Source organism: Sinocyclocheilus grahami, unplaced genomic scaffold (assembly GCF_001515645.1).
Source record: "Sinocyclocheilus grahami isolate Dianchi unplaced genomic scaffold, SAMN03320097.WGS_v1.1 scaffold47.1, whole genome shotgun sequence".
Taxonomy (NCBI): Eukaryota; Metazoa; Chordata; class Actinopteri; order Cypriniformes; family Cyprinidae; genus Sinocyclocheilus; species Sinocyclocheilus grahami.
Window position 1 is genome coordinate 4,877,326 of NW_015505226.1, and position 14,346 is coordinate 4,891,671.

Here is a 14,346-nt window from a genome sequence, read left to right on the forward strand (position 1 = left end):
TTTACAAGCCTAATCAATCTGTTTGCATTTTGGCATAAACCAGTGGTTGCCCATTATCTTGTTTTCATGGATGCATGAGCACTGGATTGGCTTCAATAACAGGTTTTATCCATGTCCCATGGCTGACCCAGCGTCTTCCTATTAGTGCTATTGGGCAAACAACACTCCCTCTTTGTCTGTGGAGCACTGGCCCATTCGAGCTCATCAAAGTTTCAAGAGTCATTCAATCGAGCAGTGCGGCCATCCAGGGGAGCCCGTGTTGGTAGAGGAAATGGATACTGGGGCACCTGGGTCTGACTCCATTACTGAGGCCCTGTCAGGGCCATCTCATCTGGGGAGTCACTGGAAAAAAGCACAGGTGGGGTTCTAGGCCATGGATAATTCAAATGTGACCTTCTCTGATTGCTCTGGTAAGGTCTATGCATATTCATATCACTGTAATTATCTGTATGTTTATTATATTTATTATATTATATTAAAAATAGTATTCAAATAAAATACATATCCTGAATAATTTGTATTTTAAATATTTTGATAATAGGTTATATCGTGTTGAATTGTGAATGTCCTAGAGAGAGAGAGTGAAGAAAAACTGCCCTGATGCAACAAGCTCTTGAAATCTTTTGCAAAATCACCAGTCTCCAAATTTACTTTCAGTGGGAAAGTATATTCCAAGGAGTGTCGTTTTTATTTGCTTCTGTCTAAATCATTAATTTAGCTTCATTTCTTTTGCTTCAGAGAGGTTCAGACAGGTTAAGCGGAGGTCACAGAGATTTCAAGGGATCTTGTTTTCATTAGCATGCGGCTGTATGCAGATCATATCATCTGTCTCTGTAACTTAGATCGAGTGTGGCACTGAGAAGATTGCTGATTCCTTGGATTTTGTCATTAGTGATCCTTCCAAAGATGACCTGGTAGTACAGAAAGCCATTGTTTAGAACAACACTCTCTTTCAAGAGCTACAGTAGCCAAATCCCTCACAGAACATCATTTACACTGAGTTATGGCTGTCTCTGGGGCCTGTGAGATCACAAACAGAGATCATACAGGGATTATATTTGAGCACAAGCTATTATCTAATGAACTTCGTGCCTTCATAGCCACAAATCTGACATTCATGCCTAAATGAATGATAATACATTTTACTTCACCCACTGTCTCTAAATATAAAACAATAGCATTTAAAAGTTTCAGGTCAGTAATATATATTTTAAGAAATCAATACTTTTATTTATCTAGAATGCATTTAATTTATTGAAAGAGAAACACAATTAAATTACTTGTTATATGTTACAAAACATTTCTATTTCAAATAACCAATCTCCTTTTGAACTTTCTATTTATATAAGGACCCTGAAAAAACTCAGGTATCACTATTTCAACAAAAATATTAAACAGCATAACTATTAACATAAGAAATGTTTCTTGAGCACCAAATCAAAAGAATCATTTATGAAGGATCATGTGACCAAGACTGGAGTAATTGCTGCTGTAAATTCAGCTTTACCATCACAGGAATAAATTACATTTTAAAATAAATGTTTAAATTGTTATAATATTTCACAATAGTACTGTTTTACTGTATTTGTGATCAAATAAAAACAGCCTTGGTGCGAATAAGAGGCTTCTTCCAGCAACATTAATAAAATTTAATTGAAGCAGTAACATCAAACTTTTTAGTGCACTGTAAAAAAAATTCAGTAAAATTAAAAAAAAAACAGCTGTGGTTACCGGAATTTTACCGTAAAAAATACGGAAGCAACGTTTTCTGTTAATATATTTTCTGTTATTTCATTAGTAGTATAATCATTATTTATCTTCAAGTTAATGCAACAGAAAAAAGGACATATTTTAAAAAATGTTGAAGACTGAAATAAAGCATTAAAATCTATAAAAAGCAGCAATAAGGAAATATTAGAAAAAAGCAGTTTTATAGTCAGTAAATATTGTGAGGCAAGACATTAAATTAAAAAATAAGCAAATCATAAACAAACCCAAAAGTTATCATTTACATGGTGAGTGGCCATATCACCCTGCAGCCCAAGACTGGTTGCCCACTTAAGCTAAGCAGGGTTGAGCCTGGTCAGTAGGCTAATCAGTACCTGGATGGGAGACCTCCTGGGAAAACTAGGTTGCTGTTGGAAGAGGTGTTAGTGAGGCCAGCAGGGGGTGCTCACCCTGTGGTCTGTGTGGGTCCTAACGCCCAAGTGTAGTGACGGGGACACTATACTGTTAAGGAGCACCGTCTTTCAGATGAGACGTTAAACCGAGGTCCTGACTCTCTGTAGTCATTAAAAATCCCATGGCACTTCTCGTAAAGAGTAGGGGTGTAACCCCGGTGTCCTGGCCAAATTGCCGCCACTGGCCCTTGTCAATCATGGCCTCCTAATAATCCCCATCCACTTGATTGGCTCTATGAATTCCTTTCCTCTCCACCTGTAGCTGGTGTGTGGTGAGCGCACTGGCGCCGCTGTCCTGTGGCTGCCGTCGCATCATCCAAGTGGATGCTGCACACTGGTGGTGGTTGAGGAGAGACCCCCTCACGTGATTGTAAAGCGCTTTGGGTGTACAGCAATACACAATAAAGCGCTATATAACTGCATCATTCATTCATTCATATATAAATGCATCATTCATTCATTCAATCATCTCTTTCTGTTAGGCTGAAAATTATTTTATTTGATTATGCTTTGTGATATCACAGACAAAAGATTTTCAACTCAAGCAATTGAGATTTTGCTTCATTTCACTCTGCCGTTATTATGTTTGTACACTAAAAAATATAATACATACTCTCTGGAACTAAACTATGAAACTGAATTATCTTTACATGATTAACATTTGAATATAATTGCAGGAGTACAATACTATGTTCCGGACGTGATTCGCTCATCGATCAGTATGTCTCACTGCTTGTTGTGGATCAATTAGAGAAGTCAAGGCCATCCGAGACAGGAGACTGAGCCATCTCCCTGCTGAGCATCCATAAAATGACTTAAATGGATTACTGTGTGCATGATCACATTAGACTGACCACAGCTCTGGCAAGAAATGTTCAAACTCAATTTCAAACCTTTGTAGATCATTGCCTAAAGATCACTAACATCTATTGTAATGAAAGATATTCATACCGATTTACATTCAGTTGAACCATAAATATCTTCGTTTGACCACTTACACCATGTCTCTGCAGGTAGACTAAATAACTTTTGGTCCAGATGCTGGAATTTCACCTGTGCCAAAAGGTCAAAGGGCCTGAGTCAGATAGCTGAATGGTTTTAATGCCAGTCTTTGCACAGGCATCTAGGGATGAGGTAAAAGCACATGACAAATAAGCACAGGTCGTAAAACACAACACAAATGGTTCTCGTGGCTCTCGTTTTGCATTTAGGAATGCTGAAGGATATATTGCTGCTAATAAAAGTGATATTGCTTTGATCCAAATTTATGTCGGTCATTATGTACAGGCTGTTTAGAGACATCCCAATGACTACTTTAGTGGTCTACTTTTTTCATCAGCAGACGGATGGTCTGATACAGTGTTGCTCTGGCATTAATGGGAAACACTTCAAGGGTGATATTAGGGTTGCTTGTCATTCAGCTGAAGTCTTTTTATCCAAACCACAGGAACTGCCCCCCTGTAACAACCATGCAAAGTGCATTGCTCAAGGGCAAAATTGTGATCATATTAAGTCACTGAGTAAGTGGATCTGAATTTATAACCCTTGTGCTAATGCCAAAGGTCCCAGATTAGAATATCAGCATTTGTCAGATTGGACGTGAACTCAAAACCTTGCGTTGCTAAGCCATATAACATGCTGCTGTGCACTGATCAACCACCAAGTGAAAATTATGTCATCATCATGCACTTACCTACATTTTGTCCCAAATCTGTATGACCTTTTTTCTTTTGTGGACTCAAAGTGGGAAATTTTAAAAGCTGTGTTGATCTTCCGTGATTCTTCCATATTGCAAACTTCAAATAACAGAAGAGGTCCATACGACTCATGCACTATATATCCCAAGTCTTCTGAAACCATTTTAACCACAATAACTCTTAAGCACTGCTATTAGATTTAGTGAACTGGACTCAAGAACCAGATCAGTCTAATTTGTGATCGAATCATTCAAACCAGTTTTATGAACCAGATTGACTGGTTCATTAAAGGGGTCATATGATGTTGCTAAAAAGAATATTATTTTGTGTATTTGGTGTAATGAAATGTGTCTATGCGGGGGCGGGCTTGAGAATGGCGCGGTGGGGGGATTCGGCGAAGGAGCGGCCGGCGGGCTTGTGACAACCACATGTGACGACCCCGGGCTGGACTCCGCTTCGTCCACGGTGAACGCCGATCCGGCAATCCACAGCGCAAAGTTGATGTATTCCCTCAGCGACCAGCACGGATCAGCTCTAGACATGGCGGCAGCAACAATACTACAGCTAGAATAAAAGTTACGCCTTCTTTCTTTGCGTGAACATTTGGGTGGCGTTATGCAAATCTTCCCACATTGTGACGTAGACATGTGGGGGCGTGTTAGAATGAGCCGTTTTAGGTAGGCGTGGTTGACTCTTAACTTTTATAAAGAATATCTCTTTGGATTTGAGACTTTAGTCTTTGCAACTTTACAGATCTTCTTTATGCACCAAGAGCTTGCAACACTTCAAAGAGAAAGGAAAAATTGAAATTGCATCATATGACCCCTTTAAAATGATCCAGCTGATTGGATTCACAAAATGTGAACTGCTTTAATTTGGAGGGAGAGATACATGTCACTTTGCTCACAGCTTATTGGTCTCGTTTTGGTTTGCAATCTCAAAGAATAAAATGTGCTCTGGACTAGGTTAGCCATGTAGTGCACGTTACCATAGTGATGTACACTGCTAAAAAACAACCATCCACCTTCTTGAACAAGAAAAACAGAGCTGGCTCAAACTCAGACTTGCCTGGGTAACCACTGAATCTGGCTTTGTCAAAATGACTACTGGTACTTCTGTTGTAATACAAACAAACTGAAAAATATGGTGTCACTTTAAAGTAGTACTTTTTTATTTTTCATTAAGATCATGATAATATAACTATATTTTAATGTGTAAGACTTATCAGTGTTCCAACAAGTCCAACAAATGTTGAAGGTTTGCAGTGAGGTTAAGTAAATTACGAGAGAACGTTTGGCAAGTTTGAAACAACTTGAGGGTGAATAAATGATGACAGAATTTTCATTTTTGTGTGAACTATCCCTTTAAGGTAAATAGACCTCTATTTAAATTGTGGAAATAAATCTTTTCTTGAAGCAGTTCACCAGGGATTAATTTGAATGGCAAATGTCTTGCCTACACTGACTAAATCGAGTCTTGCAATATATATATATATATATATATATATATAGTAGTAAAGTGAAAGGATGGACCCTGGGGCACCTTGCTTAGACAGATTAAATGCAGTCTGGTTTAACAGCATGAAGAAGAATTCAGGTGACATTTTAATTCACTCCCCTCAGCAGGCAAAAACACATGAGTATTAGAGAAAGGTAGCACAGTAATGTCGTCCTAGCCCTTGGAAAAAGTGATTACAAAGACAAACTGCAACCCAAAAAAAACATGCTAGCACTTAAACTGTCCTTTTCCTCTTCAGTTTGAGTTATATGACCTACAAACTCTGTTTCCAGCACGCTTGGCTTCACCTTTAGAATTATTTTGAGTGGCTCTTGACATAATCTCAGCTTCCGACATCTTTTTTTTCCCTGAAAAGAGTTCTTTGTGGCATTGTGCCAGGAATGAACCACTCCTCCTGGCGTCAGACTCTTGTGAGTTACATTATGCTAACATTAACGCTCCCCTCCCCCATTCAACTCCCTATCTCTTTCTTGCTTCTCTCCTCAGTTTCTTGCTCGTCTGAGAACACAGCTCTTTTGTTTCAAAAATCTCAGTTTTTAATTAAGATCATGCTAATAACTGTAAGACTTATCGGTGCTTCAATAAGTTTGCTCTTTTTGGGTTTTGCAGAAAAACAAAAGTCAAAGGTTTGCGATGAGGTTAAGTAAATTACGAGAGAACGTTTTGGAACAACTTAAGGCTTAGTAAATGATGACAGAATTTTCATTTTTGTGTGAACTGTCCCTTTAAGGTAAATAGACCTCTGTATTTCAAATGTGGAAATAAATCCTTGTGAGTTACATTACGCTTCCCCTCCCCCATTTAACTGCCTATCGCTTTCTTGCTTCTCTCCTCAGTTTCTTGCTCGTCTGAGAACACAGCTCTTTTGTTTAAAAAATCTCACCAGTTTTTCCCCCCAGGGTTGAACTTTGTGATATACTAATTGCTTTCCACTATTTTCAGCAACTTCCACCTCCCACCCCCGATCTCTCTCTCTCACTCTCGCTCTCTCACCACCCCCTCCCTGGCCTTTGAAGGCGGGCAGAAATAGCGCATGTTGCTTGTATCTACAGTGTGCCTTTCTAGACAGAAAAATTAGCCACCATTAATGAAAACGGATTAGTTTTATGACCCAATTTTGTCCGTATTAGGCCTTCTATGACTCAATCTCATCTGGTGGGTTTCCAAAAGATAATTTTATGTTTGAAACAGATCGCCTGTGTTTTTTAATTCATTGGATTTCGGACTAAGTGCCCAAACAACGATGAGGACATTGAGCACTCATGTTTTTGTGTGGTTAAATCAAACCTGGTAATCCGGTTACACCGACATAACATGTCATCGGACTCCCGAGGCAGGGGTCACTCAATCCCTTCAGAGGGGTAGAGAGACTCAGGAGGAGGTGTTAATTTTGGCACATGTTGTAAAAACCGTCCCATCCAAACCTTTACTATGGAGACCTGTTGCTACCAAGAGGCTGCCAAGCACTAACCCCATTAAAATTCCTTCTTTATTAGCAGTTGCTAACCTGGCTGAGATCTGAATTGGGTTTGGCTGCCATACAAGGAGGCTAATCAAACCCCGGGCTTCTAGGCAACTGGACCTATCTTGTTCCTTTAAATTAGAGCTGTAATTTCATCTCTGAGAAAAAAAGGCTTTTGAACTGACCAACACTGGCATTTATATGAAATAACTGTTTGTTCTTGTTGCCGCCCTCCTGTGATTTCTGTTTTTGGCTTGTTTTTTGGTACAAACTGGGCCCAGGGGGTGCGACGCCCCGAGCCATCCCTGAACCCAGGATTGAAAAATAACCACAAGAGTGCACAGGGGCCCATTAAACACCCCTTTCCCCTTTATCATGGCACAACAACAGGAGCAGCTGGGAGCTTGCGCTCACACACACACATCCATCAGCAACATGTGATAATGGCCACAGCGATTGCCAAACCACGTACAGAGAGGGTGGACACCCAGGACCCAGGGAGAAAGATGATCTTATTAAGTGTCAGTGTGGTACGGAAGGCTGTATGTGAGGCGACTGACACATTCTGAGAATGGCTGGCATTGTGTCCTTGCTGAGTGATAGCAATAATCATAAGGATGGCAACAACGCAAGGGCCAGATGAGCAGAGAACTTTTCAGCTGATGCATTCCAGAAACAGGACAATCAAAAAGACAGAGATGGCTATTTGACAGGGAATACCTCACTCACCTGACACCAGAGTGCTAGTTAATGAGATGATTCAGTATTTTCCCAAGCTAAATGTTACCAACGGTCAATGGTCTCAGAATCATGGAAGGCAGTTTTCACCTCAGGTAATTATTAGATGAAATCTAAATATAACTTGAAATTGCAAATACGAAAAAAAAAAAAATTACAATTATGAGAATTAAAATATTTTTTTATAAAAAAAAATCAACCTTTTACAATTTTATTTGAAAAACAGGAAATTGTGAATTGTGAATTTTTAATTGTAAGCTAATGACATTGTAAGATATAAACTTGAAATTATAACAGTCACAATTGTGACACAATTATGAAAATTAAGTTTTTCATTTTTATTTTTTATATTTCCAAACTTTTCATTTTTTCTCTGAGGCGAGGTATACATGATTTGATTGTTTAACATTAATTGTGAAATATAAAGTTGCAATTGTGAAATCTAAATTTGTAATTATGAGAAATAAAATAGCAATATTCATTTTCTTCCATTTTTTCAGCTTTTTATTTTTTTCTTTGAGCCAATATATATATGAGAAACATGAACAATAAGGTTTTAATTGAGACAAAGTCTTCATTTTGAGCTGTAGTCACATTGTGAGATATGGATTCGCAATTGTGAAATATAGTCATGATTTTGAGAAATAAAATTGCAATTACCTTTTACCTATTACATTTTTTAATAATTAGCAATAATTAGCTTCCATGCAGAACACAATGATTCTATTTAAAATAGATTTGAATCTGCTTTGCCACTTCCCAAAACTCATATTTCATTTTCAGTTCTTCTTTCCCATGACAATGAAGAAATTACTAAAATAACACCATAAGAACAGCTGAGGACTTGAGGTGGTTTCGAGATATCTTTTCTAGTGCATTGATAGAGTGTCTTTGGTGGCCTGATATCATAACAATACGGGGAAGAGCTATTGTTAGCCTGCATCGCAGTAATATCACAAGGTCCCATGATGACTCGGTTGTCTTGTGGACTATGTTTGCTGTGCCTTTTAATCCATAACACGGACAGAATCTTTAAGCAAACCAGAAGGGCAGAAACACTAGAAGACAGAAATCATTCTTTCTTCTACTGGTCTCCATTTAATGAAAGTCTACTCATGTATCGCCATTGGCTGACTTTACAAATACAAAGTCTGGCCTTGTCTTTTATTTACTCTACCTCCACAGAGCGCCACAACTCCATCGTCAGTCAGCTGCATATTACATGACGTGAACATGGGAGCACTGCTCAACTCCCGATGATCCTTCAGAGCCTACTGGAAAAGGGAAAGAGCAGCTACCCGTGAGACTGGAATTCACGGTTGCTAGGAAACGTGATGGAACACGAATATCACACGTCAGAAAGCTCAGCACGGTGGTAAATAGTTCCCTGAGATGAGATGCGCACATATCTCCCTCGATACAGTGAGCCGCTTATGCCTCATTGGCCTCCATCACCATTGCTTCGCATTTGTTTGCATTGTGAATGAGCCTTTGCTCATTCCTCAAACTCGCAGTCACCTAGACATGATTACTTCAAAGGCACATCACCATTTGTGCAGCTTGTTAACAATGTTGTATTTGTATTTCTGTCTTGCAGCAACAATATCTGTTGTGTATCCAACATGAGGAACTGTGGCAACATTTCAACAAGCCCTTTTAAGGAGACTGTATTGTTGAACTGTAAGGAGAGGTTTAGTAGAATAAGCATCCTGCTTTTGAGTTGAAAGAGAATTAGCCTGGAAGTCTGACCAGAGGTGCTAGAGCATTTTTTAGGAGGACCAGTCCTGTACTGATATTAAGCTTTTGAATAGCTGTGGCATTTACCAGCAAATTATAAAACGTCACTTCAAACAGTAGACCAAGCAACCTCAGTGTGCACGTTTTACTCACAAGTGGTTTGAAGTCTGTTATTTTCAATCCTGTAAACAGCAGAGCAATGGCCATCAGATTGGCCAGAGGATGCAGCAGTCACTTTGGAAGTTATTTGCAAACATAGATAACAATTTAAACAGAAATTGCACAATTTTTCCTATGTAAGACATCTTTAAATGTACCTAATTACACTGATTATCATCATGCAATGTCACACCAAAGTATGTGGCAATAACAAGGTGAGTAAAACCATCATCTTATTACTGGAGTGGACTAACATGTAAATGCAGTTTAATAGTAGTGACATATCTTGTTAATGCTAATCAACCAAAATACTGTCAAATTAGATTCCACCCGAGCAGTTATTTGAAATAAAGGCAGGGGAAGCAGTTTTTGGGTAAATTGAAAATTTTATTGGAAAACAAATATACAACTTGGAATGAATTCTGAGGCATGGCTTTGCCTTAAGCAGTTACAAAAGAAAAGTGGCTAATTAAAAAGCATAGTAAGAACAGAACAAATACAAAAAGATTAGAGTGTATGAGTACCTGGCGATAAACCCGTTAGTATTTAATTCAATGATGTTGCAATAGTGCAGTGCTGAGGACTTTCCTATTTCTATTTATACTCAGTCCATTGTCCATGCAGAGTTGCACCTCCACATAAAATCAAAAGAGAAGAAAAAAGAATCATGCCAAAAATAGTTGAAATGACACCACACTGTCCGTCAGCTGGACCCTTGATGGTAGGCAGACAGAGCAAAAGAAGTGGAAAAGGGGCCTGTGCGTAGTCAGTATCTGTGCCTATACGTATCACCTGGTCCCATAACTGCTCCTTCTAACAGACTGTTTACGATGATTAGGAGTTGGGGGAAGGCATGAGCACTCAAATCTTATAGTATACATGCAGATCCTTTGGACAGCAGGAGAGGATGGGGACAAAATTAAAATGAAACATTTTACAGAAATTAAAAACAAGAAAAGGCAGATAATTTTATACAAGAAATTCTGTACAAGGCCTTCACTTCGCTGTCATCATCTGTACAAATTCTGTGAAGAAAGAGAAAGGGTGGATTAAGCATCACTGAGTCACTGCAAAAAAATTCTAAATTCGTACTAAATCATTTCAATTTACACAATTTACTATGCAAATTACGACACTCACCTTCATAATTGACCTGGCCATCTCCATCAATGTCTGCTTCTCTAATCATTTCATCCACCTCCTCATCTGTTAATTTCTCCCCTAAGTTCGTCATCACATGGCGCAGCTCAGCAGCACTGATATATCCGTTCCCATCCTAAACAAAGAGAACAATCCATCTATATTAAGTCTTGGAATGTTGCTAGGAAAACCTTAATAACAGGTTAACTGAATTCAACAGTTCTTCAGAAGCCTTACTTTATCAAAGACACGGAAAGCTTCTCTAATCTCCTCCTCGCTGTCGGTGTCCTTCATCTTTCTTGCCATCATCGTCAGGAACTCAGGGAAGTCTATTGTTCCATTACCTGATTAAAGGGTAAAGTACACAGTCAGATAAGTGATGATAATGTTTTTAATTGTGATAAAACACTTCAAGTCATATGCAAATTAAACCCTTCTCGCAAGAGTTAGCATCATGCTGACGGCTAATGTAGCAGCAAAAATGTGTCCTCACCATCTGCATCCACCTCATTGATCATATCCTGCAGCTCCGCCTCTGTAGGGTTCTGGCCAAGGGAGCGCATGACTGTGCCCAGCTCTTTTGTGGTGATGGTGCCATCCCCATCTTTGTCAAATAGCGAGAACGCCTCTTTGAACTCTGGAAGGATAACCAGGGGAGACAGATCAGTGTTTGAGCCACATAATATCATACATATCGTTCACTTTTCCATTTTAGCAATAAACAAAAGGAACAGGTAAAGTATTTCTACTTCTTCATGTCAAGCTTTTCTAATAATTATTTACTTGTGGTTATGATTCCACATGGCCACTTTGTAAAAAAAAAAAAAGGCCAAGTTTAAACTTTACAACAAGATCCCAACCATAAAAGTAGCATTTATTACAGTTGTCTGTTGCCAAGACCAGTAACAACAAATGCCTCCATAGATGAATGTCTTGGGTGACAGGATGCTGTGGAAGACACACACAAACACCCCAGAGCCATGGCAACAGCTGACCACTAGTACTTGTTTTAAGGCCTTTCAGTGAAGGCAGTTCAACCAGACCTGCCGAGCACCATTAGTTACATGCACAGACAACATGCAAAACAAATCACTTTGCGTAGATGCCTCAAGCACCTTCTAGATTCAATTTCAAAAGACAACATTTTGTAAAAGTCCAGTAAGAGTCAGCACTGTCACTGATCAGTTTAAACGAGGAGAATTGATCCTTGCAGGCATAGTCGGGACAAAACTATTGTGACAAGTGAGAGTGCATTTCACCAGTGCAAGCATTTGCCCAGCGGTCTGAACACTAAAGGGCAATACGAACTCCCCGCAGAGCTGATGAGACTATTTGATACTTCCTGTGATATAACATCAGACATTACAGATGGACACCCAGCTTTCCTATTAAACAAAACATGGGCCCATTCAAAATGTTTTACTAAAAACATGCAAAATAATACTGAAGCTTAAGGAAATGCATTGGGTTCACTTATTAATTGTATTTTTTATGAAATGTTATACTTTCCAAAGGAACAAAAAATACAGAAAAACCCACCTCAATATAATAAAGTTAAAATAATTATAATAACTTCATTAATAAACACTAATAGAGTGTTTATTAATATTTTGAATCAGTTTTTATTTTTCTATTTTCTATTTTAATTTTAGTAACTTTCTTGTGTTTTTGTTCTTTTAGTAGTTAGTATAAATTAAAATGAGAAATGTTGCCCTATCAACTAGCAGGAATGTTTATTTTATTTAGTAACAAAAACTATTTTGGTTTTAATTTTAGTTTCAGTTAACTAGAATAACCCTAATTAATGCAATAATAAAAAAGACACAAGTAAAAAAAATTTATAAATAGTAATAATTTAACGTAAGAAAATTTCTTAAATTACAGTTACACTTATATGTACAGTATCTGTTATAGTTTAGGTTCACATATTTCTTGTTAGAAGCTGCAAAAGTTATGAGCCTGCACATTCAAGCAAGCGATAACCCATCCATGCACACAGATTTGACTAAGTTACAACCTTAAAAGGCAACAAATTAGCAATTATAAAAAACTAGAACAGCCAGGCTATTGCAAAACGCCTTAATCCAGTACAGAAACTCTGAAGGGGTGTGTAAGCAAAGTGCATGTCCTTACCAGCTATTTGCTCCTCTGTGAGTTGATCAGCCTGGGGATGGAAAAGATGACAAACAACCATATTACTACATAGTGTGGATGATATATTCACTAAGAATTCATAGTGTTTTGGTTCTCTGACATCAATGTCTAGCAACCCGTGTGAGACCAAACAAAGACCTCAGATTGCCTCCCTCCAAATGTTACGACACCAGCTGGAGAGAATAAAGTCCCACCATAGCGACGGTATTTAGACACTCCTAACAACAGCAGTTCATCCACCCACCTGGTTCCCTGTATTTGGTGAACTATTCCCTCGTGGCACTATAGATAGTCATTTTAGATAGTAATTTAACCTTTTTATTGTTATAGTAGCCCTGTGCCATAATGCTCGAGTCGAGTAACCTAGTAAGAGAACTGGAGGCTATTTCATAAAGACTGAATCTGATCACTAACGTTACGTTTTAACATGAATATGCGCATTAATATAAACCGATATATGAGCAAAACAGGTGTGATACTGAACATTAATATCTTAAGATGGTTCAAGAATTAGAATAAATATACCCTCCACGACTTTATGCAAAAAAAAAAACACAATACATAACCGGTTTAACCAGCTAAAGTTACTTTTCTTATAGAAATCCGTTATGGCCGGGTAACGCTACGTTAACGTAACTTAGCTCACATGTGCTGCTGTCCAGTCAACTTGACATCTAAACCAACCAGGATACTTTTGGTACAAACAGAGCTTACATACGAATTCTGTGAAAGACTGTATATACTGTGACTTACTGAACCCTACAACAAAGTTGAGTCAAAACTACTAAGTTATCTCAACAGGAAAACTGAAAGTGAATGGGCTCCAGCAGACCTCTGAAGTTTAGTAAGTTACTTCCTTTGGTTTAGCGCAGAATTTCTTAGCCTGTTATATATAAAAATCAGAAGCGGAATATGACCAAAAAAAAATACAGTAAGACCCGAAGGAATAACGATAGAAGATGCGATGCGGTTGGAAAGTTAACGTTATCCACTGTAACTTAGTCGTAAATTTGGCGGCATATTTCTGTAAACGACTGAAGAAAACTCTTTATCTATTTGTTGATTTCTTTACTTCCGCGCAAATATATGTTAAGATCTTTTATCTTTTCATTAACGCATATCCATCATTTATTATAAATATTGGTGTGCACTCACCATTTTTTCTTTCTCGGTCTGGCTCCCTCAGTCTCCGTGAGAGATGCACAAATGGTGGTCGGAATATTGGTATAGACCCGCCTTAACGGTCGTACATAAACACCTCCCATCTCCCTGTATCCATCCGCCAACCGCACTGCATTCTGACTAGCGGTGCGTCGGAAATGCCGCAATGTTTGCCCACGAAAGCACACTAAGCTTGAGTAAACGTGATACAGGTTCTTATTCAAAAACGATATGGTATTGTATTGTGCCGTCGGCTGATCTTGAGGCAAAAATGCAGGCGGACTATCTGACGGTGGAAGAATACTTATCGCGTTGCGGTTGTGCGGATGACTCTGATTGGTTTGTTTGTACCTGCAATGCGTCACTCCCTGGTCACACACTGTAGAATTTGCCCGCCCGG

At 38.6% G+C, this 14,346-nt stretch overlaps 1 protein-coding gene across 1 annotated transcript; it reads right to left on the reverse strand.

The window, feature by feature from the left end:
• Positions 1-9,857: 9,857 nt before the first annotated feature.
• calm2b (calmodulin 2b, (phosphorylase kinase, delta)) lies at positions 9,858-14,031 on the reverse strand. Its single transcript, XM_016268792.1, has 6 exons — positions 13,941-14,031; positions 12,765-12,795; positions 11,125-11,268; positions 10,869-10,975; positions 10,632-10,767; positions 9,858-10,516 (listed from the first exon to the last, which is right to left on the reverse strand). Exons 1-6 carry the CDS (start codon positions 13,941-13,943, stop codon positions 10,488-10,490), a joined length of 450 nt encoding a protein of 149 aa, XP_016124278.1. The 5' UTR covers positions 13,944-14,031; the 3' UTR covers positions 9,858-10,487.
• Positions 14,032-14,346: the final 315 nt, after the last annotated feature.